This window comes from Ictidomys tridecemlineatus, chromosome 7 (genome assembly GCF_052094955.1).
Source record: "Ictidomys tridecemlineatus isolate mIctTri1 chromosome 7, mIctTri1.hap1, whole genome shotgun sequence".
NCBI classification, from domain to species: Eukaryota; Metazoa; Chordata; class Mammalia; order Rodentia; family Sciuridae; genus Ictidomys; species Ictidomys tridecemlineatus.
Genome location: NC_135483.1, coordinates 191,035,751 through 191,062,664, shown reverse-complemented (window position 1 = coordinate 191,062,664; position 26,914 = coordinate 191,035,751). Strand labels below are relative to the sequence as shown.

At 58.1% G+C, this 26,914-nt stretch overlaps 2 protein-coding genes and 1 long non-coding RNA gene across 12 annotated transcripts in view; 1 reads left to right on the top strand and 2 right to left on the bottom strand.

Moving 5' to 3' along the window:
- Positions 1–4,600, bottom strand: B3gnt7 (UDP-GlcNAc:betaGal beta-1,3-N-acetylglucosaminyltransferase 7). Its single transcript, XM_078018207.1, has 2 exons — positions 4,093–4,600; positions 1–2,283 (listed from the first exon to the last, which is right to left on the bottom strand). The coding sequence occupies exons 1-2, from the start codon at positions 4,101–4,103 to the stop codon at positions 1,089–1,091; spliced, it is 1,206 nt and encodes a 401-aa protein (XP_077874333.1). The 5' UTR covers positions 4,104–4,600; the 3' UTR covers positions 1–1,088.
- Positions 3,254–26,914, top strand: LOC120883711 (uncharacterized). Of its 2 annotated transcripts, XR_013424385.1 has the most exons (4): positions 3,254–3,482; positions 19,657–19,772; positions 19,860–19,991; positions 23,497–26,914. It is a non-coding gene; the product is annotated as an uncharacterized LOC120883711 (long non-coding RNA). The 2 variants fall into 2 exon arrangements; XR_013424384.1 differs by lacking the exon at positions 3,254–3,482 and having other exon boundaries at positions 15,666–19,772.
- Positions 14,556–26,914, bottom strand: part of Armc9 (armadillo repeat containing 9) — a 138,511-nt gene continuing 126,152 nt past the window's right edge. For 3 of the 9 annotated variants that reach the window (XM_078018200.1, XM_078018201.1, XM_078018202.1), the window contains exons 24-25: positions 24,758–24,930; positions 14,556–16,199 (exon numbers count right to left, since the gene is read on the bottom strand). In XM_078018200.1, the coding sequence (XP_077874326.1) occupies positions 15,892–16,199; positions 24,758–24,930 (481 nt within the window). In that variant the 3' untranslated portion in view covers positions 14,556–15,891. Of the gene's footprint in view, positions 16,200–20,350; positions 23,596–24,465; positions 24,931–26,808; positions 26,879–26,914 lie in introns of those variants that run through there. The other 6 variants (XR_013424382.1, XM_078018205.1, XM_005326440.5 and 3 more) reach the window with 4 other exon arrangements.

Below are 26,914 nucleotides of genomic sequence, written 5' to 3'. Positions count from 1 at the left end.
AAAAAAACAGTCCCGTTTTATTGAGAAAATAGACAATCCCCCATCCTAACCAGGTGACCCCACCCTGAGGCAGGGGTGCAACCTTTCGCTATCCACCCCCATGGCCTGGTCCATCCCTTCACAGGGCACATGCTGGTCTGCTCAGGCCCTGAAAGAGCAGGGTGTGTTGGGGAGGTATCTGGAGAGGGCTGTGAAGGTGGGGGGGTGCTCAGCTGGGGGTAAAAGTGGCTGAGAGAGCAGGCAGGAGAGGGAGAAGGGTCCATCACCTCCTGAGGCCGGAGCCTTCTTCCTCCAAATTCTTCATAAATAAAACTTCACAGTAATCGAGGACTGTCCATTTCCAGGGCCAAATCAGCTAGTTGCTGGCCAGGGAACCAGCCTCAGTGGGGCTGCCAGAGGGACTGGGGCTCGGGCTAGGGTCAGACAGCACCGGGACTTGGGGGCCAGGAGCGCTGTGCTTCTGCCCTGCGTCAGGGTTGGGTGGGCTGCAACCCACGCCGAGGTCTGGAGGAGCGCTGAGGTAGACAGAGTGGCTGGTCACACTCCTGGCCGTGAGAGGACGCAGCCAGGAGCAAAGGCCCCTGGAGCAGAGGCACAGGCTCCAGGCAGCCCTGGGCTGTGCTGGAGCCTTCTGGGGCTCTTGTCCTAGAAGACACCAAGTTGTGGACTGTGGGGCACCTGTGAGCCTGCACAGGGCTGAGCTTCTCCTGCAAGGCCATCTGGCCCTGGGGAGACCGAGGCAATTCACAGAGAGATTCTCTGTGAAGGCAAGGGGCAGCCGCAGACCAGCCGGGGCTAGGCCCAGCCCAGACACCCGAGCACAGGGTTCCCTCAGAGGCCACCAGGGCCTCTCGCAGGCCAGACTAGGAGGGTCCCAGCTCCTCGGATCACTTCCAGTCTGGGAAGCTCCAGCGTTCCTGGGCCTTGCTTTCTGGGAACTTCTGGGATCCCCCTCTGTTCCCTGCACCTAGGGGCACAGAATGTCCAAACCCTTCACCTCCAGCAGGGAATCAAAGGCCATGCCCGGGCACTGCAGTTCCAGCCCCAGCACTCTGGGGACTGAGCACATGCCCTAGTGGCCTGCAGCGTCAGAGCACCTGGAGCTTACGGGAGCAGGTGAGGTTGCCATGCACCAGCCCCCACATGGCCAGCAGCTCTGCGGGCAGCAGCTTATGCACCACCAGCATGGAGCGGAAAAAGCAGGGTTCCTTGTTCATGCGGCTGCTGCGGTTCTGGGAGATGCCGAAGGTCTTAAAGCCCTTGTGGGCTGTGGGCTGCACGCCCAGCACCTCCAGGCACATGCCCAGGAAGACGTCATCAATGGGGTAGAGTTCCAGGGTGTCACAGGCGTGGTGCAGGCGGCGGGCCAGCCTGCCGGCCATGAGGAAGCCCCCACCGCCAGCATAGGGCGGGTAGCTGGCCTTGCTGTACAGGATGGGGGGGATGTAGTACTTGTTGTCCTTCCTGCGGATGGGCCGCGCGCGCTGCAGGACGTCACCCACAAACAGGTTTTCCTGTGGCTGCCGGTCAGCCAGAAACTCAAGCAGGTTGGTGGGGTTCACGAAGACGTCATCGTCACCCTTGAAGATGAAGGGGATGTTGGGGCAGTAGATGTCCAGCCACTTGAGGAAGTGGATCTCCTTGAGGGTGAGGTTGAAGAAGCTGTCAAGGAAGTCCCACTGCAGGATGTCACCGTAGAGACGGTCCTCGTAGGCCAGCAGCTGCTGGTAGTGGGTCCGCTCCTCCTGTTTGGAGGCCGTGCCCAGCAGGAAGAGGGTGCGCACAGCGCCTCGGCCCCTGCCAGCAGACTCCCACTCGCGGCCCCAGGTCTGGCGGATGGCCTCGCGGCGGTCATGCTGGGTAATGACGGACTTGACGACCACCAGCAGGTAGACGTCACCGCCACACTTCTCGGGGTGGTTCATCAGCATCGGGAAGTACCGGCAGTGACGATAGAACAGGAACTGCCGGAAGTGTGGCTCCAGGCCCTGGAACCAGGGCTGATGGGTCAGGTTGACGTTGGCCGAGCAGTTAGTGGTGGTCACGTCCCAGGTCTGGGGCCCCTGGGAGGCCGTAGGGGTGGGGTCCACCACATCCTTGGGGCTCTTCCAAAAGCTCTTAGGGTTCACCAGGTTTCCACTCAGCTTCTGGGCCTTTGGTGACCCCAGCGTGGGGGGAGGAGGCTCCTGCAGAAACTGACCAGGAGTCAGACTGCGCTGGAATACCGTGACAGCCACGAGGAGAGCCAGGGCCAGGCACGCGCTCCTGTAGAGGTTTCTCTTCCTGGGGGGAGGGAAGGAGGAGAGCTGAGCTGCTGTTCTCCTGGCAGCCCCAGTGGGTTCCAGGCCCAAAAGTCAGGGAATAGTCCTGCTTCCTCTCCCAAGCTTACCACCCGACCCAAGGAGCACTGGGGGTTCCCACCTTGACCTCCAAGGTACATGTGGATTCACTTAACCTCTCCAAGCCACACTTCTACTTCCCCCAAGTGGGACAGAACACAGGAAAGGAGGGCTTGGCATGGGGTCAGTGAAGTGCTGCCATCTTCCTGGAGGACCACCTGGTGAGATGACAGGGAAGAGGCCCTGTCCCCCTGCCCAGGAGCTTTCATTTCCTGGTGTAGCCCCAGGAGCAACTGAAGCATGGTTTTTTGACTCTGAGCCAGGGTCACTGGGAGGGGCAGAGATGGCACCCTCTCTGCAGCCCGGGAGCCCAATCACACTGTGGGGCACACTGGAGAGTTGCTATTGCTACTAAACCAACAGAAAAGGACAGCTCTTAGCCAGACACAGAGGCACAAGCCTGACATCCCAGCAGCTCAGGAGGCTGAGGCAGAAGGATCTTGAGCTCAAAGCCAGCCTCAGCAACATAGGGAGCCCCTAAGCAAGTCAATGAAACCCAGTCTCTAAATAAAATATTAAAAAGGCTGGGGATATGGCTCGGTGGTTAAGCACCCTGGGTTCAATTCATGGTACCAAAGAAAAAAAGAAAAGAAAAAAAGAACAACCCTATGGTTGACAAGAGGCCTGAAAGCTGCATGACCCATACCCCTTACCCCTACCTTTACATCATGGGGAGCGATGAGGTCCCCAGCTCTTCTCCTGGGAGAGGAAAACATTCAGCGCCAGGAACCTCAGCACACCCATTTCTGGAGCCAAAATCAGAGCTCTTCACCAGCAGCCACCCACTCTTTAGGGCTTGGGCCCTGCTCCCCAGTACCCACAGTGCAGCACACAAATGCCAGGAGGTCTGCCCACTCGTCCCTGTGGCACATGGAAGCTGAGGGCTTGGGGATAGGTGGGTTGGCAGGGTGGCCTTCCAGGGCTGGCCCAGCAGGGAGATGGCGCTGACCTTCTCAGCAGGAAGTGCAGGGAGAGACAAGGAGCCAGTGGAAGTGCCCAGGGTGTCCTCAGGGCCAGGGGGTTCAGGCTGAACCCCATAGAGCGAGTTTTCCCTATGGAGCCCCACGGTTTCCTGGACACCAGGTTGGTGGAAAACAGGGTCACCTCAAAGTGCGGGGGCAGGGTGATGAGACTCGAGGCCTGCCCCTCCCCGCGAGGGGCGCTGAGCACCCTGGATCCAGGGGTCTTCCAGCCCTGTGGGCTCCGGAGGAGCCCCGTACTCGGACCGGAGTCCGGAGTGGGAGGTCAGCACCTGGGCCGCCTGGCAGGCGCGCTCCACCTGCGCCAGCCGCTGCGCTGATGAGAGAAGCTCGGGAGGGGCAGGAGCAGGGGTCGCGGCGGGCGGCCGGGGCTGTGGCCGGGAGGAGGCCGCAGCACGGGGCGGGGGGCGCGGGCGCGGGAGGCCCGCGGCGGTCTGCGAGCCGGCAGGCGTGGGGACGGGGCTTGGGGGCGGCTGCCGGGCGGCGGGACTGGGGATGTGGCTCGGTGGACACGGCTGGGGACACGGCTCGCCCCGCGCCCCCCGCCCCCCACCTGCCGTTCGGGCGCCGCGCACAGACGGGCATCTCTCGCCACCGCCGCGCGCCCGTCGGGGAAACTGAGTCCCGCCCGGGCAGCCGCCGGGCATCGCCAGCCGTCGGCGCCGGGGGGACGGCGAGCCCCGGCCCCCGCGCCCTGCCAGGGCCCCACTCACCACAGAGACATGGCGGCCCGGGCCGGGGCGGCGGAGCGGGGCGCGCGGGTCGCAGCTCCGGGCGCAGCGGCTGGGGACTGCGGCGGGCGGGCGAGGACGGGCCGCGCCCCCACGGCCGCTTTCGTCTTCCGGGCGGCGGGAGGAGGGGCCGGGGCGGCGGCCCAGGTGCGTTAACCCCTTCGGGCCTCGGCCGCAGGGAGGGCGACCCGCTCCCCGAGGCGCGCCGGGCGGAGAGCGGACCTCGGAGCCCGCGAGGGTCACCTCCGCCGCGGTGCACGACTCCTCCGCGGGGCTCCCGGGGTCGCCTCCCCAGGACACGTGGGAAACCGGGACACCCGCCCACCTCCACGCCCACGGGCCGCCCCTCGCCGCGGCGCCTCCCTGCGGCCCCATTCAGACTCGCCCTGGGGCCGGGGGCGGGGGCCCGCCGGGGTGGCCGTCCTCTCCCGGCTCCCCTCGGGGCCCAGCAGTCCAGCCCCGGGCCTGGGCCTGCGAGGAAAGAGGGCCCCGGGCTGGGAGCAGAGCCCCCTGGCTAACCTGGAGAGGAGGCCGCCCCCGCCCAGGCCCAGCTCCTTCTCCACTCCCACCCCCCACCACCAAGAGAAGGCCTGTTTGCCTGGGCCCAGTTTCTTTTCTTTCCATCCATTAACAAATATTTCCCGTAAAATCCTTTTTGTCCCCAAGTCTTTATTAATTTGCTTGTGTGCCAGGACCACCTCCTCTTGGGGAGTGGGCATCTTGGCTCAGGCCCAGGCTCTGGGGTGATGTCCCATCCAGTTGACTTGGAGAATCCTTCTCAGGAAAGCCTGGCCTGCCGTTGGCCAGATGTCGGTTCGGTCTTGTTCCTTGATGGGTTCCTAGAGCTGAGCATGTAGTAAAATTTCAAAGTGCTCATAGAATTGAAATGGAGGAATTCAGGTGTCCCCTCAATGCTGATGACATTCATTCAGTGGTCACAATGTGGCATGAATAGCTCACTTACTTTATGGGCTTCCGGTACCTTATAGAAAATAAATGGAGGTGCAAAAAGGACAAAGTCAGGTAAGTGAGGTCCCATGGTTAGTAGCCAGGAGGCCTCCTGGTTCCGAGGCTGTCCCTTCTCCCAGAGATAGCAATGACAGGAAGCTACCTTCCTGCCCAGAGGCACACAGGGAGGGCAGAGTGCCCTCACTGGTCCCAAACCTATGAGGCTGGGTGAAGAGTCTCTTCAACCCTTTCCTTAAGGCTCAAGAGCTTCTTGGGAGGGGAATAAAAATTTAAGGTACAAAGGAATTTCCAGGGTGTGGTAAGCTCTCATCAGGGAATGTGAAAGCCTTCCAGGCAGAATCCAGAGGAGGACACTGGATGACAGGTTCTGAAGCACCGGCAGAGGAGGAAAACCTGGCCTGCAGCTGTGGGTCCCCTGGCCTGGCTGCCTGCCACTGAGAGCTACCCACGGCTCCGGGTCCCTGCAGCCCCTGTCCCTTCACCACGGCTTTGCCCTGGCTACCCATCCCCACTTTGTCTCGCCGTCTAGGCTTTGGGAGTCTCCCTGTTTGCCTTGCAGTGTGTGGCCTTGCAGAAGGGGGAGGCCCTGCTGAGAATGGCCCACCTGGCCGCTCACGCCAGTGCTGTGGGATCTCCTCAGGTGCCAGGGGAAGGGTGGACACAGCTGTCCCTGGGAAGGGGTTGTGAGCTCAGGTTTGGGGACTAGAGCAGGGTTGGGGTCAGGGACCTATACTTCCTGTCTGTCTCTAGGGACAGGTGACTTATCCCCTTGAGACCTCAATTTCCTGCCAGTGCAGTTATGTGAGATGACGCATGGGAAGCGTGCAGGCCAGTGTCCCCTACATGATGAACATCACGACACACAGCTGCTGGTAACAATTTTATCATTGATGCTTGGCTCACCCCACAATGCCCCAGAACCACAAGGGCTCAAGGAGGTGGTAACCAGGGGAGCTGCCCGAAGTCCGCGGGGTGTTCACCAGTGCAGGCTGGGCAATTGAGACAGTTTGTCACATGGGATTATGTGTTCTGTGCGTAGGTCAAACACAGAATGGGGAAATGAATGGCAATTAGGTACATGGGTCGCTGAGGGTGGGGTGGGTGGGATGTGTGGGAGCCTGGCTCCTTGGGTTTTCGTGGACCCATCCCTATCCAGAAGCACAGCAAGTCCCCCACCCCTCCACTCCTGGGCTCACCCAGTCTGGCTCATACCACCTATCCGGCCCTGAGGGCCATCAGATTTCTGTGCACTGTCTCAAGATAGCAGGTGGTCAAGCAAGGTCAGTCTGCAGATGGAATCTCCCCTGCCCCACATGCCCTGGGTGAAGGAAGAGGCTGGGGAGATAAAGCTGGTCCCAGGAGGCAGTGGGTCGGGGGTCAGCAGAGGGAATCAGGTAGGAAATAGCAGGAATTCAAGCCCCAGGGTCACTCTGTGCCCTTTAGCTTGCTGCCCTGAGGTTAATTCAGTGAACTGGGGTGTGGAAGGACCCTAAGAAGTATCCCTTCCCTTCCTCCCCTCCCCCATTACCTCTCTGTCTCTAAAATAAAAAAAAAATTAGTTGTAGATGGACAGCTTGCCTTTATTTTATTTGTTTATTTTATGTGGTGCTGAGGATCAGACACAGTGCCTCACACATGCAGAGGGAGAGCTCTGCCGCAGAGCTGCAGCCCAGCCCTCTCTCTTTTCTCCCTGCCTTTACTGTGGGACTGGCGATTGAACCCAGGAATGTTCTGCCTCTGAGCTACCTTCCCCTGGCCTTTACTACATTTAATTTTGAGACAAAGTCTTGCTTAGTTGCCCAGGCTGGCCTCAAATTCAGGATCTTCAGACATCGACCTCCAGAGCAGCTTTACCTCCAAGAGGGGGCCGTGCGCCCTGCTGCCCGTTCCCCCTCTCCACGCCCTCCCCGCACTTGCTGGGAATCTAGACCCTCAGTGACCACAGCAGAAACAGGGCCCTGCAGGAGTGGGGAGACATCGCCTGCCAGGGCTCCATGAGTAGTGGGACCAAGTGGGGATCTTGGGCCACAGGGAACCCAAAAGCAGAATCTGAGGAGCCCTAGGCCCCTTGGAGAGAGGTCAACAGCTGGTGCCAGGAGCTCGGGTGGCCACTGGGTAGAGAGCTCTGCCTGCTGTGCTGGCTTCACTGCGACAGCGTGAAGTTCTTCCACGTGTGGATTTACTTCAGTATTTGAAAGACCCTGAGCAGAAATGGACCCCCAGGCAGCCACTGCCATCTACACTCACAGTGGAGGGTCTGCGGACAAGCACCAGTGACAAGAAATTGCCGTTCTTAGGTGGGTGCAGTGGCACACGCCTGTAATCCCGGTGTCAAGAGTGAGCTGTGTCATTAACGTAGACCAAACACATTTGTGTCTTTCCAAAATGTCAGAATTTATCGAATAGCACTAAATTCACAGGTACTCATGGGTGACCCAGCTGTCACCCACAGGACAATCACAGGTTCTTTTATTCCCATCTTGAATTCTAAGGTCTCTAACACCCAGGTCACACGTCACGCTGCACACTATACATCACGCACAGAAAGGTTAGGAGAGGCATGGCAGCACCGGGCGCAGGAGGCTGGGCGGAGAGCCCGGGCAGGGAGCGGGTGTGGACGCAGAGTCACTGTAGGTGGGCAGTGCTTCCAGCTTCCAGCCAGAAGAACTTGTTCAGGGCACAGAGGGGTCAAAGTACGGGAATTATTCTAGGCAAAGATCCTGATTGATGGTAATTTAATGGTTCAGTTTGGAGTGAGCTTGAGAGGTCAGCTTGGAGTGGGACTTCCATGATTGTCAGATGCAGGAGAAACTGAGGATAGAGATTCAGAGGTCCATTGCTGTGGCTATTTTCCTAGGGAAGGCTAATGATGAGTGACCAGGTGACTGGGTCAGGGTGCTGCTGTGTTCAGTCTTGGGGTGCCCCTAATTTTATGGGCCTCAAGTAACAGGGTTGTTTCATTCAGTGGTCAGGTGTGTTCGATAGACTCGTGGGCCTGGTTTTCCTAATAGCAGTTTGATGTGCCCGTGCCGCTGTGTGCTTCTGATTAAGCTGATAAGGTCATGGGTTTTCATCCTTTATGTTTTAATTTTGAGGCAGGGTCTTGCTCAGTCGTCCAGGCTGACCTTGAACTTGTAATACGCCTACCTCAGCCTCCTGAGTTCCTCAGATTGCAGGTGTGTGCCACTGTGCCTGACTGTCCCGGGTGGTCATTCTTATTAGCATGATTGATTGATTTATCAGCTTGTACCTTCTGGTTTTGACAGGCAGATGGTTTTGACAAAGTTCCACCACAGTACTTCAACTCAGCATGGATCAGCTCACAGCAAACTACGGAGTGACAAAGGTTTAGGACAGTTTGAAATCAGCTGTTCCATACATGGAAGAGTAACTCAGAGCTGGGCACAGCCTGCTTTCCACATCTAGCAACTTGGGAGACTGAGGCAGGAGGAACACAAGATTGAGGCTGGCCTCAGTTACTTAGCAAGACCCTGTCTCAAAATAAAAAATAAAAAGCATTGGGGGTGTGGCTCAGAGGTAAAATAACCCTGAGTTCAATTCCCAGTACACACACACACACACACACACACACACACACACACACATACACACACACACACACACAAATTGCTGTTCTTCAGCGGAAAGAGTGTCGCTAGAGATGTGTCGCTAGAGAAGTACTGCCGTGCTGGGCGAGCTCAGCAGCCTTCTGGAGCAGTGCCCTTGGCCTAGAACTTTCTCAGGTTGGGCTTGGCACCCACCCCCATCATGACGGGGCCATGCCATGCGGCTTAGCTGGTCATTGTCGGTGCGTCCTGGAATCTGCCCTGACCAAGAAGGAGGCTCCCGGGCTGGGGCAGTGGTGGGACGTCTGCTTGGTGCTCCCTGCTAGGAAATGGGGGCTGAGCCTTGATTTCCTTCCTGGTGAGGACGTGTGCTCCCACCCATCGTGCAGGGCAGCCCGGGGGGCCTGGGGGACCCCAAGGTTTCTCAGTCAAAGGGGCACCACCCAAACGGCACTGGAGGAGCACACACAGGCAGACGGAGTCCACCCCCACCCCCACTCCCCCACCACTGGTGCCCCAGACACTAGCTGCCCTTGCAGGGGTCAGGTCTGATGGATTCAGGGCTGAGGGAGACGGGTCGAGGTGGAAAGAGGGGTACGTTTCTCTGGGAGTGGGTCCTCCCTTTAAGGAGGTGAGGGTACTCCCAGTGGATCCAGGGCTTGCCGCTGCGCTGGCGGCTGTGCTGGGGAGACTGTAGCTTCCCAGTGGCCCTGGGGCCATGCCCCATGTGCAGGCAGGTTCGGGCTTGCTCGCCTGGAGTCCTCTTGGTCGCTTGGAGCAAGGCCAGCAGAAAGTCTGGGGGAGAGGGAGACAGAAGAGGGAAGGGCCTGGAGGAAACGGGGCCAGAGAGAGAGAGGAGCCAGCCCGAGGCCAGGTGGGTTAGGAGCCTGAGAAGAGCGGTGGAGGGCGGTGCGTGCTCTGTGCAGGATCTCAGAGAGCCAAGGGGGATGATGGGGCCCCGGCACCTGAAGGCCCAGGCTTGTGGCTCAGCAGGGGTGGCTGCCAGTGACAACTCAACTCAAAGTTGCTTCAGTAAAAGAAATGTGAGCTCGGGTGACAGAAAGCACCCCCAAGGGCGGCCCTCTGTTGGACCCTCCCGACTTTCCATGAGGAGGGACAAGGCAGGTTTTGAGGGGCCTCCAACTTGGGGGCCCCAGGGAAAGAGGTTTTTGCTCTTCCCTCCTCCGTATGCAAGATCTTAGGGAAGGACTTTCCACGTCTCCTGTCTGCCATGGGCCCCTTCCTGGGCCAAGGCGGCTGTGCTGGGGAGACAGTAGCTTCCCAGTTGCCTGGGGGCCATGCCCCGGGGGCCATGCCGCGCCTGCAGGCAGGTTGGGGCTTGCTGGCCTGAGTCCTCTTGGAGGGCATCAAGTAAGGGGGAAGCTGGGCAGAGAGGCCAGAGTTCAGTGAGGCCCAGGACTGGGGCGGGAGGCCTCTGGGGCAGGAGACCTCTGGGGCAGGAGGGCCAAGGAGCACATGGGGAGTATCGGCACTGGCCCCCGCGTCTGGGTGCACCCCCGCCTCCTGTTGGGAGGGGTGTTAGTGGGAACACATCTACACACACTCAGGGACACGCACACACAGGTAGCAGCACTTGCAGAGACACAACTACTCCTATACACACAGGTCCAGACACCCACACGGAGTCTGCACATGCAGATAGATACAGCACTCACGAGCATGCACACATACACCCCTGAGATGCACACTCACCCAGTAAGACACACACACACACACACACACACACACACACACACACACACACACACGCGCCTCTCCCAGACAGGAGGGCCCTCCTCACCACCTCATCTGCTGACACTGAAACCCTGCCTGGCCAGCCCCTGCTGGTCCCTGAGCAGCCTCTTTTGACCCCCAGGTCCCCAGGTCTTCAGGACTCTGGGCCTTGCCCACAGCCTTCGCGGCCTGCGTCTGCCCGCCGTGGCTCCGGCACCTGGCCTTCCCCCCTCACCAGGACCTGGCTTCCCGCTGCCCAGATGCTCTCCTTTCAAGCCCCACCTCCAATGTCCCCTCCCTGGGGCTGGGTGCCCCCTGCCTGGGCGTATCCCCCTGCACCCCTCCTCCACCTGGCGGTCCTGTTGTCCCGGTGGGCCGCACCACCAGGGGGCGGGTGGGTGAAGAGCCAGGGTGCCCTGCCTGTGGGGTCTCCTGCAGTCCTCGTGGCCACAGTCAGCAGATGACGGGGTGTGCCCAGCCCAGGGAGCCCTGGGCGGTCCAGACAGCTCTGCAGGGCCTGCCCCACCCGTCCAGGCTCACACTGACACATATTCACTTGAGGGGGCAGTGGGCCCCTCGTCCTGGGCAGCTGCGCCCAGGCTGCACCCTCCCCTCCCGGACACCAGTGACTCACATCTCCACCCGCCAGGCAGCCAGCGGGGACACACAGCCGCCTTTCAGCCCCTCGGCCTCAAACACTAGTGCAGTCTTCCCTCCCCCCTCCCGGGCTGTGCTGGCCCACACTGAGGCCACGCCAGGCCCCTTCCTCCTGGAGCACAGGCCTCCCTGTCTCTCGTCACCCGGCTCTGGTCCAAGCCAGCCCTGAATGGCTGTCTTTTCACCACCAGAGCTGGCCAGGTGCATTCTGGGCAGCCCCGTTCCCACTGCTCCCGGATGGACGACTTTGGCCCCCGGCTGCCCAGAGCGGGAGTCCACTGAGGGCTGGGTGGAGACATGGAGGTCCTTCCCAGCCTCCGAAGGCTGGGCGCGCTGAGCCGCCCTCCACACACACGCTCCATCTGCTTCCCCAGCCTGGAGGACCGTTCCCACTGTGGAGAGGAGAACACTGAGGCCAGGGGAGGTGGGCCAGCTGGTGAGTGGGGGAGTCTGGACCTGGTCCTGGGCGAGCTGGTCGGCGACCCCACCCTGCACCATCACAGGGGGGTGGCTGAGACAGCACCAGGCCACCGAGAAGGGGCCACCGCGGGCACCTTGCGACAGGAACCCTGACCCGGCCTCCTCCTTCTTGCATCACCAATCTGCCCGCGGGCCTCAGGGTGGCTTCTCGCCAGGCTGGCCAGTCTCAGAGTCTCCACCCCCCGCCCCCGGGTGTGCTTGGTCCACAGTACAGGCCAGCTGGGGCTCTTCCCTGGGGACTTTGAAGTGGATTTGGTCTCTGGCCATCGCACTTCTGGGGACTAGGCCACAGGTACGCCACTCCTACTGCGTGTGCGGGTTCTGAAGAGCCCATCAGAGGACAGCGGTGGGATCCTGTGACAGGCTCTGCTGTGGCCAACTGATGCCCCTTCCTCAAAGATGTCCACGCCATCCTTGGGTCTGGTAAATGCGTTAGGTAGCAGAGTGAAAGGGCCTTTACAGATGAAATTAAGGTCATAGACCTTGAAGCGGATTATTTGGGGACCTGTGTTAGTCAACTTTTCTACACTATGACAAAATGCCTGAGGAAAACCACATTTTTTTTGATGGCACTGAGGATTGAACCCCGAGGTGTTGTACAGCACATTCCTAGCCCTCTTAAATTTTTTAATTTTAAAAAACAGGTTCTTGCTAAATTACCCAGGTTGGCCTCCAACTTGTGATCCTCCTGCCTCAGCCTCCTGAGGAGCTGGGATTACAGATGTGTGCCACTGTACCTGGCTTGAGAAAAACAACTTGAAGGAGGAAAAATTATTCTGGCTCCCAGGTTCAGAGGTTTCAGTTCATAGACGGCTGACTGCTGCTTGGGGCCTGAGATGAGGCACAGCATCATGGTGGAAGAACGCGCAGAGCCGACTAGGAGGGAGGGGGAGAGAGACAGAGGGGGGAGGGGAGAGCAGGGACAAGAGGCAGTTCCCGAGGGCACGTCCCCAAGGACCCACTTCCTCCAGCTGGGCCCCGCCTCCCAATGGTCCCTTCAGCTGTGAATCTGTCACTGGATTCATCCACTGACGAGGGCAGCGCCCTCATGATCCAGTCACTTCCCCAAAGCCCCGCCTCTGAGCACCGCCACCTTGGGGACGAAGCCTTCACGTGGGCCTGTGAGGGACACTCCAGTTCCGAGCCGTAACGGCCCGTCTAGCCCAGTGGGCATGTAACCGTGCGTCCCCTAACTGGGAGCAGAAGAGCTTCGAGAGCAGCAAGGTCAGGGGACAGGGTGGCAGACGGCTTCCCTGCCGCTCCAGGAGCCACCTCCAAGGGCATAGGAACCTCAGTCCTACAGCCTCAAGGAACCGGGTTCTGCCCACGCCCTGAGGGGTGTGAGGTGGGTTGTCCCCTGGCCCACACCTCAGCTTCCACCCTGTAAAATCCTGAGCAGCCTGACTCCTGACCAGCTTGAGCTGATACATCTGGGTGGCTTTAAGCCCCTAAGCTGGTGGCAATCAGTCACGGCAGCTCTAAGAAATCGGCATTAACCGTGAGCACGGGTGCCACTGTCCTCTGGTTGGGTTCAGGAGCCAAGAGCTTCTCATTTGTGGTTTTTGTCACCCGGGAGTAAGATTCCTGGCTGATGGCGTGATGGTTTTCTGTCTCCTCCCTCTCCCCACAGTCTGCCTCCTCGCCCTGGAGGGCACAGGGGCACCCGGAGCTCCCTCCCAGTCACCCTCGGGCCTTGGAGCCTGCGAAGGTGGGAGGCTGCTCCTCCGGAGGCCCAGACCTGTCTCCTTCACCAAGACCACGGGCAGGTCCCGTCCTCCCTGGAAGACCTGAGGTCCCTGGGAGGAGCCCGTGGGGAGCAGGGAGAGGCGCTGGGTCCCCTCAGCTTCTTCTCCCTGGGGGCTGCTTAGGCAGCACCCACTGAGGGCCAGTGTCCCTCAGCCTGCTGGCCACCCTCTTCCTGCTCCTCCGCTTCGCCCCTGGAGTAAGGAGGGCAGAAGGCCTGGCGCCAGGCGCTGGGGCAGAGGAACGTTACTGAGGTGACATCGCCTGAAGCCAGGTGCGCGAAAGCGTTAAGACAGATGACCTGGACTTCTGCAAAACCGAGATCTTCTGGTCTTTGAAGAACATTTGAGAAAGACTGAAAAAGGCCACAATCTGGGAAAAGCGACTCACAAAGCGCCTGTGTGAGCGCCCGGAAGAGCACTGAGACCACAGAACTCTCCTGCGAGGTCAGAGAGCAACCTGGCCGAGAGATCTGGAAGGGACACCTCACCAAAGAGGACAGATGTGGGTGGACACCGAGAGGTGGCGCTAGGTAGAGACGTGTCAAATCACCCCTGAGAAGACGTCAGCAGCTAGGACCGTTAAAACCCGAGAATCCACTGCACGCCTTTCAGATCCTCGGAACTCAGCCTGGGCCGTATGGCACGTTGGTGAGGATGAGGAACAACTGCATTCCCAAGTTCTGCTGATGGGAACGTAAATTGGCTCAAGAGTTTTGGAAATCAGTGACACATCTTCTTAATAAGTTAAATATGTACTCACCTCATGAACCAGCTGTTCCACTCCCGAGTATTTATCAAGACAAACAGTGCGTCCCTATAAAGACTTGTACGTCAGAGGCCACAGTAGCTTTATTTGTAGTAGACAAAATCTTTCAGGGACTCATGACGTTCAGTCAACAAGGGACAATCTTTAGGACACTGGTCCTGTAAGATGTGTATGGCCCAGTGATATTCTAGCCTTTTCCTTTGTGTAAGCACATTCTGTGCTGTTTGCACACTGACCTAGTAGCCGACGACATATATCTCAGAACACATTCCTGTCCGGGAGCAACGCACGACCATCCACGACTGTCTGCCCCGCAGAATACTGACCACACAGAGGAATCAACTATGGATACACGCTGCAGCAGGGACAGACCTCAAATCATTGCCCTGGATGAAAGCCAGATGAAACAAAGTGCGTACCATGTGATTGTATGTACCAAATTCTAGAAAACGCAAACAAAATCGTAATAACAGAAGGACGGCTTGCCTGTAGGTGGGCTGAGGCGGAAGGAAGACGTTACAAAAGGGATTGAGGAAACTGTGGGGGTGACGTTTGGGTTCCCCACATTTATTGTTTCATGAGTGTTGACATATATCAAAATTTATTACACTGTATACTTTAAACACACAGTTGACTGTTGTCAATCATACCTCAATAAAGCTGTTAAGAAGAACAACGTGGAACAGGAAGGATGGGGAGAGGGACATTCACATGGCAGGGACGGCTGACAGGAGGAACACAGCCCACATTGTACAGCTGGCCCGGTCACTCCAGTTGACAACTATTAGCTGAAATTCAAAACAGCTAATAGAGAGGATCTCGAATGTTCCCAGCACAAAGAAATGATGTGTCTGAGGTGACAGGCCAGTCACCCTGATCTGATCCTTATAGATGGTATACACAGTGCCCCATAAATGGGTGCGATTTCTATGGGTCAATTAAAATACATTAATAATAATCATAGGAGGACTATGGCACAGGTGTTGCACAGAGGAGGTTCGTGATTTTCTGAGAGGGCAGAATGGAGGCCCAGTGGTGGCCAGTAGTGACCCCAGAGTGTGGGTGGGCACATCAGCCCCACCTGGGCCCCTGGGAAATGCAGATGCCAGTGAGCTGCCCCGGGAGACTGTGCACATTCAGACTGCAGCTTGGGCCAGGCCCGACCAGGACACCTGGACCCAGGCCCTCCAACCCCCTCAGAGACTATGGCAAGGACTCCCTAGTGTGTCTGTAGAATGACTGGGGACAGGGTCAGTCGGGGAGAGCTGGAGGCAGGGAGGGGGCAGGAAAGACCCTCTGATTTGTGTCCCCAGCCCCTTGGGCCCCATCATGGACCCAGATCCTGAATTGCATTTGGTCTTGCTCTGATCTGAGTGTTTGGGCTGGATTTCATGATGCCACCTGGCCTCCAAGAATTTATGGAGTCAGAGATCCTGGGGCAGAGTGCACAGTCCTCTCTGCTTAGACTCCTCGGGACTGGACCGAGTCCCTGGGGCCTCTTCTCATCCTCCCTCCCATAAGCAGAGACTGAAAGGGTGACCGGAGCCCGAGGAATAGGGCAAGAGGACTGCTCGGAAGAGGGCCACCACGGGGTCGAGATGAGGGGCAGGAGGGGCTAATGGCATTTTTAGAGGCAGCAGACTTTACGATTCTGTAGAGGGGACCCAGGATCTGTCCTGACATTACAGGTGTCAGAGGAAAGAAAGCCATGAGACAGGAACCCCACACGACGGGAGTGCCTTTGGGGGGCAGGCCTCGGTGGGCACTGGAGCCTGGGTCAGGGTCAGAGCCCCAGGTACTGCGGTGTCCACTGCTCTACAAGGTGGCAAGCTGTGACGCTGAGTCCACCTGGCCTGGGCCTGCTTCAGCGCCTGAGCCTCAGATGGCGTGCGGGGCGGGGGTGTGGCCAGCTGCAGGTCCTGGCCATGCCAGGAGGCAGAGGCCCTTCACTGCCGGCCTGGCCACACCCTGGGCCCGTGGTCATGGAGTCCTCGCTCTGGCAGTAAACGTCTTCTTCAGCCAAACTGCCGTAAAGGAGAGAACCAGTTTTGTGTTTCATCTTGGGGCAGATTGAGTTACTGAGAAGTTCTGTCTGACTCCCACTGCAGCCTTGAACTTCTTGGTCCAGTTTGTTTGGCCTGCTGCCCTGGTGTCTCCTGGTAACCTTAAAATCTGCGGCGGCATGAAGAAAAAAGAAATGATGCCATGTTCAGGAAAATGAATGGACCAGAGACCATCACATTAACTAAGTCAGACTTAGAAGGTCAAGGGTGGTCTGTGTTCTCTCCTCTGAGGAAGCTAGAGGAAAGGGGGAAAGAGAGGTGCTGGTGGATCTCCTAAAAATCAAAGGGAGATCAGCAGAGGGAAGGGACCGAGGGGTGGGAGGCCGGGAGGGCGCGGAAGTGCAGGGGGGTGGTACTGGCCAAATGCTGTCGCCGTGTTTTGTGGGTGTGTGAGTGTGTAACAACAACCCCCATCGATGTGCGCAACTGTTAGACATCAATCAAAAAAATGTGGAATAAAATCTGTGCCAGAACCTGGAGCCTCACGGGAAGGTGTCACCCACCAGCAGAGCCAGGATCGTCGGCTGGCCCGGAGCCAGGGCCACCAGAGCCGGACTCTCCAAGCACCCAGCCCGGTCGGCACCTCTCTGGGCCCTTCAGCCTTCCAGAAACCCTCACCATGTCTTAAACAGAAATGAAGGCAGAGGCCTCTCTCCGAGGGAGGACGGGAAACCTAGTGGGGTGATTCTTGCTGCTGGAGAGTCACCCCTAGGTGCGGGTTTCCCAGCGAGGACCTGAGACAATGGCCTGCCTCCTGGTCCCTCTTCCCGGCAGTGGGAGGGGCGGCTGCACAATGGACAGGGTCAGGACCAGCCTGAAACTCCCCAGACACTGTGACTGAGAGTGGACTGTGACCACAGACGGGGAACAGTGTGGCCGGCCACGTCTAAGAGACCAGCTGATTGCTTGGCGAACCTCGTGTGCTGACTAGTTACACCCCATCCGGAGAATCGGTTAAAAAACAAAAAGGCAGAAACTCTGTTGGCTCAGAGGAGCAGAACGGGACAGGTCAGGCTGTTCTGGAAACTGGCCTCCAGAGACTGCACTGGACACCACCTGGTTCTGCCTCTTCTTCAGTAGCGGCTCACGGTGGCTTCTCAGGGCCACCACCAGCTGCCATCGCAGCTTCCCATCAAGCCCTCAGCCCCGGGCCACTCCCCAGGGCAGGCTCTGAAGCAGGGTGCAGGGAGGAAGGGCCTTCCGCTGGAGTCCCAAGGTGGGGGGAGGGGAAGGAAGGAGCAGCCCCACAACTTGGATGAGGTGAACACAGACCCAGCAGCACCCCAACTTCTGAATGGAGCCCAGGGATACAACAGGCCACCCCACCGTGGGGTCAGCAGGCCACCACGAGGCCTTGTGTTCTACCTGCTCCGTCCTTGTGTCCACCTGGCTCCCTGCTCTGCCTGGTCAGGCCTGCCCCACCCTTTCTGGTTATAGTTCCAGGTATTACTTAGAATTCGCTTCCCCTTGAAGCCCTGTGTGGAAGGCCACTCCCTCTTCCTGCTCTTCAGGCCACCCTGAACACCCCTCGCCTGAGCTCCAGTCTGGCCTGGCCTCTCAAAGGTCTGCCCTGCCCAGCTGCGCCTCCTTCCCGGCCTGTCCCGCCTCCCTGCCCGGGAGAGCTAATGTGCTCTAATCCCCTACTCCAGGACTCTCCTGGGGTCCCACAGAAGTTCCTGGGCTGCTTGCTGCTAGGCTTCCCAGTGGTGCCGACGCTCCTCCAGGGCCTGTCCCACATCAGCCTGAGCTCTGGCATCAGGCAGATCACAGAGCCCATGAACGACGCTCCTTGGCCTTGGCCGGCTCTGCCCAGGGCCAATCCATGCCTGGCCCTTGGTGCTCCAGGCCTGCAGCTGGCTCCCGAGTGTGCATGCTGTTGGCTATCCAGCATGCACGGATGGGCAGGGATCCCAGCGTAGGTTCCAGAGGGTGTCGAATGCCTGACCTTGAGCCTAGCCTCATGTCTTGTGGTCAACGGGCCTCCCAGTGGGTCCTGGGACCACGCTGCTCCTGTTCAGTCAGGGAATGGTGCTGGCGGTTCCTGACCTCACTCTGGTGGCTTGGCCTCCTCTCCTCTTGCCTCTGGATCCAGCACTTTATCCCAGAATCTCTCTTCACCAGTAAGCCCCGGGCCCAGCCCTGCTCCTCTGGGCCCCTCTGCCTCTGCCTCTGCCTCTCCCATGAAGATGCCACTGTCCAAGTTCAGGCCTGGCCTGGGTGCTGCTCAGAGACCTGCTAGTCTGAATGTGCACCCCCACTTATCTCCCTTTTCAGCTCTGCTCAGTGCCCCTTGCCCCAGGTTGGGGATCAGAGTCGAGTTCCAGGGGTCCACTCCGATACCCAGTGAAGCCTTCTCACTTGCGGGAAGTGGTGACTCATCACTGAGCCTGGCAGCCAGGGCGGCTCCACTTCCCTGAGGCCTCAAGTGGGTGTGCTTCTGGGAGGCGCGCAGGGACACTGGAGGCCTGAGCGTGGCAGCGTGCCAGCAGGACGGTGTCCAAGGAGCACCTAAGTCATCGGGAGGAAGCCCTCAGCTGTCGCACAGCTGGGAGATCACAGAGCCCATGAGCAACGGTTGCAGGCTGGCTCCTGGAGGCGAGGCCTGAGTGAGCTGGCGTGGGAGCCTGGGCCACCTGTGGCCAGGTGAGAGATGTGGGTGGAGCCCCCTGGAGCAGCCACCACCAGGCCACACACCCTTGGTTTTGTCATCCTAAGGGTCACACGTTGCCCTGCTCTTCCAATCTCCCCTGACGGGACTCCTGGTCCACCCACACTGTGCCTCGGGCCGCACCATCTAGCACCACTTCCGCCTGGGGGTGCTCTCTGCGGGGGAAGGCTCTGCTCTGTGGTGCCTGCCCATTCCTATGGTGTAAATGTGCCACCATGGCCAGTTTCAAGTGACCAGGATGATGTCACTGAACACGGAGTATTTCCACCATAATGACGCAATACGTGCAGCCACCTCCAGGAGAGGCAGTAGTGAATGTCGCAAAGTAAGTGTAAAGGGACAGGCCTGGGATACTGATTCTTTGTTTTTAACAGAACTCACTGAATCATAGGCCTCACAATTTAGGTTCTGGTCATGGCTGTATTTACAACCGGCTCACAGGACTCCTCTGAGAAGTGGCCCGACAGCAGTTCTTGCGCTGGCCCCAGACACCACTGCTCCCACCCAGGAGCCGGTGGAGGCTGGTGGGCTGCGGCCTTGCTGCCGCCCCCTGCCAGAGCTCATGCGGTCAGGCTGCCTCTGCCCCCTTCCCTAGGACGGCTTGTCTCAGAGCCTCGGCCTCCAGCTCACGTCCTTGGCCTGCTCCGTGCCAGGCTGACCTGTGGCCTCGGGCAGCCTCCTCCTCCATCTCCTCCACAGCGTGAGCCCGGGACGGCCCTCCATGCGCTCCTTTCCCCACACCTGCCCCCTCTTCCTCGCCCCTGGTTCTGTCCCAGTCTCTCCCGACACCCGTGGAGTGGCTCTGGATCTGTTGGTCTCTCTGCCTGACTTTTTCCCAGTGGTGCTGCTTCCTCCTGGAAGCCTGCCCGTCGCTTCCAGCAGGGTTTGTCCTCCCTAGAAGAGGACAGCAGCCGAGGGCCAGTGCAACTGTGTCTCCACCTCGAAACCCAGAGTGCCCCAGCGGACGGAGCTGCTCAGCTGACTTAGAAAGGGGAGGCCGCGGCAGCGAGTGAGGTGAGTTCTGAACCCCTCTGCGCTGCAGGTGTCCCAGCGATGCCCTTGGTCCCTCCAGCTGTCCCATGTCCATGTCTTTCCACACAGGCCCTGGCTGTGTGCTGAGAGGGCCCCCGGGAAGACAGCATGCGTGATGTCAGAGAGACTTGAGAAGAACTACCATGTAGGGGGTGAAGCCCCACGGGAGGAGACCCAAACCAGTGGCCACCACCAGACACGGTACGACCCTGACTGTCCTCCGACCACAGAGGCAAACTGAGTCCAGACAGATCCAGCAGGAGAAACGAGCCCAACCATGGCTCACGCACACTCGTAAAACTGTTTTGAGCCACTAAGTTTCAGAGGTGGTCTGTTAGGTGCAAAGACCCACAGCTTCGCTCCAACCACATCTCACTGGGAGCCCTGAGCCCCTCGAGGGGAAGGGAGGACAGTCAGGCAAACAGGCCCAGCCCCAGCCACAGGCTGCGCTGCAGGGGACTGGGAGGGTCCAGGAGGATCCCCGATCCTGCACTAGGGTGAGGGTGAGGGGCGAGGCATTCTCTGAGCATGATTTAAGGGGAGCAGAGCAAACTCATTAATCAAGGTAAATAATACTTTAATACAATATTTCAAAAATCAAATCAACACAATGGTCCATGTACAGCTGCATATTTTTGTAAAAAATATTCGTTTTTGTAAAAAATTATCGGTTTGAGGTCCATGATTAGGGTTAGGTAAGCCAAATAGGGTTATACAAGTACAGGTGAGCCTTGTTTTTTATCTTAAAAAAAAACTTTGATATTTTATAATTTTTTGCATTTGGTTTTGATTTAAAAAAAAATTTGCATTAATGAGGGTTGAACCCAGGGCCTGTGTAGGCCAGGCAAGTGCATGACTACTGAGTTACACTTCCAGCCCTTTTCTAAAAATTTTTGGAGACAGCACCTTGCTAAGTTTCCCACAATGACCTGGAACTTGCAATTCTACCCCTGCCTTCCTGGTAGCTGGGGTTGCAGGTGTGCACCACCATGCCTGGATGTAGCTCCTCCCATCTGGGCTGGGTCCTTCCTTACCCGCTGTCAGACCTCAGGTATCTGACTGGCTTGCAGAAATTCTTCCTACTATTTTCTACCCTATCCTGATTTGAGCAGTTGTCAGGCAGTTATACCACACTCTGAATGAAGCAAATGGGATCAAGTGCTTCTCAGAAAAAAAATCGGAGGGAAAAAAGGAAAGAAAAAATTGGGCTGGGCACAGTGGCACATGCCTATGATCCCAGTGACTCAGGAGGTTGATGCAGGAGGATCACAAGCTCGAGGACAACCTGGGCAACTTAGCAAGACCTTTAAAATAAAATCAAAAAGGGTTGGAGAGGAAATGAGATGGTAGAACTCTTGCCTAGCACGTGCCAGGCAGGACCTGGGTTCAATCCCCAGTGTTGCAAAAAGGAGGGAGGAGTACGGGGTAACCAGAGAGCTGGGCTTAGCTTCCAGGGCCAGAGGGGCCCACAGTTAATAGAGGTTCTAAGATTCTTCCCTTGGTAGGTCTCACGGGCAAATCTTAGGAGTCATGTGATTGCTCTCCAGATGATCTTTAAAGAACTCTCGGCTTATTGTGTATTTGGTATTTTCCCCTGTAGATTGGGTTCATGTCCAAGCTCAGCTAACTCTGTGGAGCCAGCAGATAGCTGAACTATTTATGAACAGGTCCTTGGTATTTTAAAAAGCACGTTTCCAGCCCGCAGCCTTGGAAGGCAGAGTGTGCCCGGGTGAGAGGCCGAGTGGCTCTACTCCTTTCTCTTTAAAAGACTAGCTTTTCTCCTTCCCCCGTGACCAGACATTTGCCAGTGAGATTTCTGCTCAATTGAAGGCGAGGGAGAGACAGCACTGGCTCAGACCTCGGACCGGGGAGACACGGCTGAAAGACACACCCCTGGGTGTCTGCTGCTCCCACACTAGGCAGGGAGAGGCCGTGCCAGGCAGCGCCTGAGGAATCCCAGGGGAGTGGACTGGTGGGCACGGGGAGCACTCACCATGGAGTGATTCCCTTCCGGGGCCTCTGCTCCCCCTGCCCGCTTCTCAACCCTGGAGACCAGCACCTGATTGTGGTCCAGGCATCTGCAGGCCGAGCCAGGGGTTCAGAGGGCACCTGAGGCGCGGGGCTCCACAGCCTCCCTCCCCCAGAGTGCAGGAGGTCGCACGCACTTCCAGAGAACCGAGATGCGGTACTGGGCTGTGCGCACCAGAGATCTAAGGTGCCGGCCCGAGCCGCAGCCAAGAATGCTGAGTTCCAGGGTCCTGGCCCTAGATGGGCTTATGGGACTAACATGGGGAACCTGGTTCTTTCTTGCTCAAGGGACTTCTGCTGGCTTCTGCCTGCTCCTAAGGAGTCACAGGCCACTGAAAAACACAGGGATTGTCCTTTATTTCCAACCTGTGGGTCCCCTGAGATGTCTCCACTGAAGGCAGGAGACACCTGGGACATGGCCTGGACACTAACTTGCTTTCCCTCCCCACCGCCTTCTAAAACCTGATCAGTTTCATGATTTTACAGTGTGGGTAACACCCAGGGTGCTGTGATGTGCTGGGTGAATGTCCCTCCTCTGTCCTAAGACTTGGGCCTGATTTACCCTCAACAAGAACAGTGGTCACTGGTCATTTTGCTGGTGGAGGTGGTATGTTGTGGTCTTTTTTAAATCTTTTTTTTTTTTTTGGTGCTGGGAATTGAACCCGGGGGTGTTACTACTGAGCTGTGTCCCCAGTCCTTTCATTTTTTTATTTCTCATGTGATCCTCCTGCCTCAGCCTCCTAAGCTGCTGGGATTACAGGTGTGTGCCACATGCCTGGCCTTATTCATGATCTTAATACAGGGAGGGAAACACAGGGCATTAAACTGGCCGGTTTTCTAAAGCTTTTAAAAATTGTGTGCAGCCAGGTGCAGTGTCACACGCCTGTAATCTGTGACTCAGGAGGAGAAGGCAGGCGGACTGCAAGGCGGAGGCCGGCCCGGGCAACTTAGCAAGACCCTTCCTCAAAGAAATGAAATGAAATGAAAATAAATAGATAAAAAGGGCTGGGCTGGGGATATAGCTCAGTGGTGGCGCGCCCCTGAGTTCAATCCCTAGTACCACAAAAAATAAAATAAAAACCAAAAAACTAAGAACCCGGGTAGGAGCAGAGGGCTGCTCTGAAGCTGCCGGAGCATTCCACATTCTCTGTCTCAGGTGAAGACCCAAACAGAGTCCCCAGGCTGCTGCTGGGGCTGACACTGGCTTGAGAATGAGGTGCCTTACGATGAGGCCTCCGCAGCTGGTCCCAGTGAGGACAGGGGCTTCCACAGGGCAGCCCTGGTCAGCAGTCTGCAGAGTCCCTCTGGCTGGCCGAGCTTTCGTGGGCTCAGCCTCTCCTCGGGAGCCAGGGAGATGGCAGGGCTCCCAGGTTTGGTCTCGAATTCCGCCCAGCTGGTGCTGGGGAGCTGGGGATGCTGGCTGGACCTGGGCCGAAGGTCTCCCGAGGGCAAAGGCCACGGCTCTCCTCCTGTGAAGGTGACCAGGAAATGTCCCCTTGCCAGGAGGGCAGTAGTAGGCTCCCCGGCCCTCCCCATGTGTCTCTCCTAGATGAGAAGGGCCCAGATGGTGGGCAGTCACGACCTTACTCCTGGCTGGGCTGGCGGGCGGGTCCCTCCCCAGCTCCCCAGTCGTCCAGTGTCTCGTTGACAACTGTCTCTTCACATCTGTCACCTGCAGCTGCTGGCTGGCAGAGAACGGGAAGCTAGCTGGTCCTCAGGCAACGGGACAGTGACACCCAGGGAGAGAAGCATCCTCACTTCCTGTAGGACTGGCTGCCTGGGGAAGAAGGGCCAGAGCAAGATGCCAGCGCCAAGTGATGCCTGCACAGAACCCCTCTGTGCCACACAATCCCTCTTTCAACCCGCTCATGTCAAACAGAATGAGAACTTTCCCTCCCGGGTCCCAACTCCTGGCCCGGGCACGACTTGCTTGGCCACGGCCTCCCCCCACAGGAAGCAGGCCGCCTGGTGGGGCCGCCCGGTTGGGTTGCCGTGAGCTCTGCTGGGTCCACTTCCCGAGAGCTGTGCACACGGCTCAGGCTGCGAGAGGCATCTGGGTGTGCGGTCAGGGCAGCCATCGGCTGCTGGGGTGCTACTGATGTGATGTTATGACCCGCGCTCTTCTGACCTGGTGTGCCCTGGAAACTGGCAGGGTCAGAGGCCTGAGCACTGTCCTCTAGCCGAGCTTTCCCTGGGTCTCCTGCAGCTGCCCTGGGGCTGGGGGGAGGTAGCCTGGCCTGAACTGAGGCTTCGCTGAGTCTCCCCCAGGAACAGGGGCCCGTGGCCTTGCAGCCTGCAGGTCCTCAGGTGACCACAATGCCCAGGTCTGGCCAGGGAGGGCTGGGGGCAGGCATGGAAGTGCCCGTCTCTGGGTGTGGCTTATTTCAGGCTGTTTTGGCTTCTTTGCTTTGTTCATTTTCCTCTGAAAAGGTCCAGCTTAGTTGGGGTGCAGAGGTGGTAGGGTGGGGAGCCAACTGGTTGAGGCTGGGAGGGTCGTCCTGACAGGGAGCAAAAGGGCAGCAAGGGAGGCCCCAGGACACAGTGGGGACCCTTGGACCCACCCACAACTGGCCCTCCTGGTGGCCCTGCTACCTGGCTTGTGAGGAGTCATCTGCTTCTATTTAAAAAATTTTTTTTTAGTTCTACATGGACACAACATCTTTGTTTATTTATTTTTATGTAGTGCTGAGGATCAAACCCGGGACTTACATGTGGGAGGCAAGTGCTCTGCCACTGAGTCACAACCTCAGCCCCTCACCTGCTTCTATTTGACTGTGTCCCCCACTGGCACACAGCTGTTGGGCTGAGGCCTGGGTGGGAGTCTCCCAGCACAACATAAGCCTCGTTCCAGGGCCAGCCTCCTTCACCAGGACAGGCCGGGTCGACCCGCATGGGGGTTGGTCACTCTGGGCTAGTGGCCAGGGCCCAGGCTGACTTACTGTGCAGGCCCCTTGAGGAGGAAGCCGTGGAGCCAGGGCGGCTGGCCTTCTGGGGGCCACACGAGGAGAACTGGGGGGTCAGGGCTGATGCCTTTGCCTTGGGCGAGTTCGGCTCGAGGGTCTCTGGAGTGTCTGGGGTCCTTGGCTTGCAGGTGAAAGTCGATGCAAACTCCCTAGGGAAAAACGTGCAGTTAGAGTCCCCGCTACTGAACCGCCGTTAGGAAGGGGGGAGGAGGGAGGCAGCTGCACCACTGAGCCCCAACAGGTGCCAGGAAGGCCCTGACCTAGGCATGGGGTGGGGAGGGTGGCACAGGACACCCACAGGCAAGAATCCCGCCCTGTGGAGCTCACAGTCTAGGTGACAGGGAGATCATGAAAAGCAAACCCTAAGGGGGGTGAAGGTGGGAAGGGGACAGAGCCTCCGAGAGATGGATGGTGGGAAGGCATGTGAGCAGAACAGGGTCCCCAAAGATGTCTGGCGGCCCAACGATCAGGGAAAGAGATGGGCTGTGGAAGAAAGGCCCAGGGATGCACAGCCTTCAGAAAAACCTGGTTCTGGCCTATAGGAACTGATCGCCCAAGGTGGAAGGGGAGCTGAGAGACCAGAGGCAGAGAAATCCAGGAGTGCCCCAAATGCAGTGTGCTAGGGACCGGTGGCCAGAGCATGTCTCCGTGGGCAGCAAGACAGAAGGATCCCACATCCCGAGGCAGTAGAAAGTGATCTGTATGCTGAATCACACAACGGTGGGCCTTGACTCACCGGCATGTCCCTGTAAAACTATTAGCATGCCCAGGGTGAGGTCAGAAACAGTCGGGCATCTGTGGCTGCACAACATGCTTGGCTGACTATCTTAATGACTGTTTGTCAGAGAGGGCTTGGGATGCGTGTCAGGGTCACCTGGCAGGCCAGCGGCGGTTTTGACCAAGGTTTGACCAACATCGCTCCAGGTCAAGCTGGAGCCCTTCAGCACAGCTGCTGACTTTGAGGACAGAACAAGGGTCACAGGGAGGGCCAAGGAGTACAGGTGGCCTTTAGAAACACGGGACAGCAATGAACAGGCTGTCCCCCAGAAAGGAATGTATCTATTAACACCCCTTGAATCTGGCCAGTGACTTCTGCCCTGCGGAGCTGGAAGTTAATACGCTGGTGTCACTGAGGTTTCTAAGTGTTGAAATCCGCTTCAGCAGCAGAAGGAAGCTGATTTTAGATGGGGTGGCCAGGAAAGGTCTTGCTGAAAGCAAATGACAGTGAGCCCTCAATCCTGCGAGGCAGGCATCACACTTCATTTATAGGATGTACAAATTAAGAGTCCATAGCAGGTAGCTGAGACCAGGCGGACCTTGAAGCCAGCACTTTCCAGGTGCCCACAGGATCTAGCCTGCTGCAGCAGCCTCGCTGGACATGGTGGCCCTGTGTGGACACCGGCTCCCTCCTCCCGCCAGCAGTGCTGCCTCCCAGCAGGGGTTGGAGGAATGGTCTCTCGCCCGTCTTGGGCTCTCACCTTGACTTCCTGACTACCTGATGTGCTGATTTACTGACCATGTCTGTGAAGACTTGGAGCCCCCAGAAGTCCTTCAGGTGTGGTCACCACGCCATGAGCTGATGTGGGTGCCTCAGCGTGTGGGCGAGTCTATGCACGGGGGGCTGCTGAGCTGCTGAGGAGAGCCTTCCAGGCAGGACACAGAGGTGCGGGCAGGTTGCAGGGCTCCCACCCCGGGGGCAGGGGCAGGTGTGCAGTGCAGGCCGGGAGAGCGAGACCCAGGACTCCAGTGGGCATGCGCAGGAGCCAAGCTCCCTGGAGTGGCCAGTGACCCTCAGGGCTGCCCTTCCTCCCTCCAGCTGTGACTAGATGTGAGCAAGTTCCCTGACACTTGGGCAGCCCCAGTTTCTCTCCTGTAAGACGTCTGTGTGATGATTCAGTGATGCACCCTTGTCCCCAAGGCAAGCGCTACATAAAATAAGGGTTACTGTTCTGGGAGCTTCTTCTTTTTTTTTTTTTAAATATTTATTCCTGGGGCTGGGGATGTGGCTCAAGCGGTACCGTGCTCGCCTGGCATGCGTGCGGCCTGGGTTCGATCCTCAGCACCACATACAAACAAAGATGTTGTGTCCGCCAAAAACTAAAAAATAAATATTAAAATTCTCTCTCTCTCTGT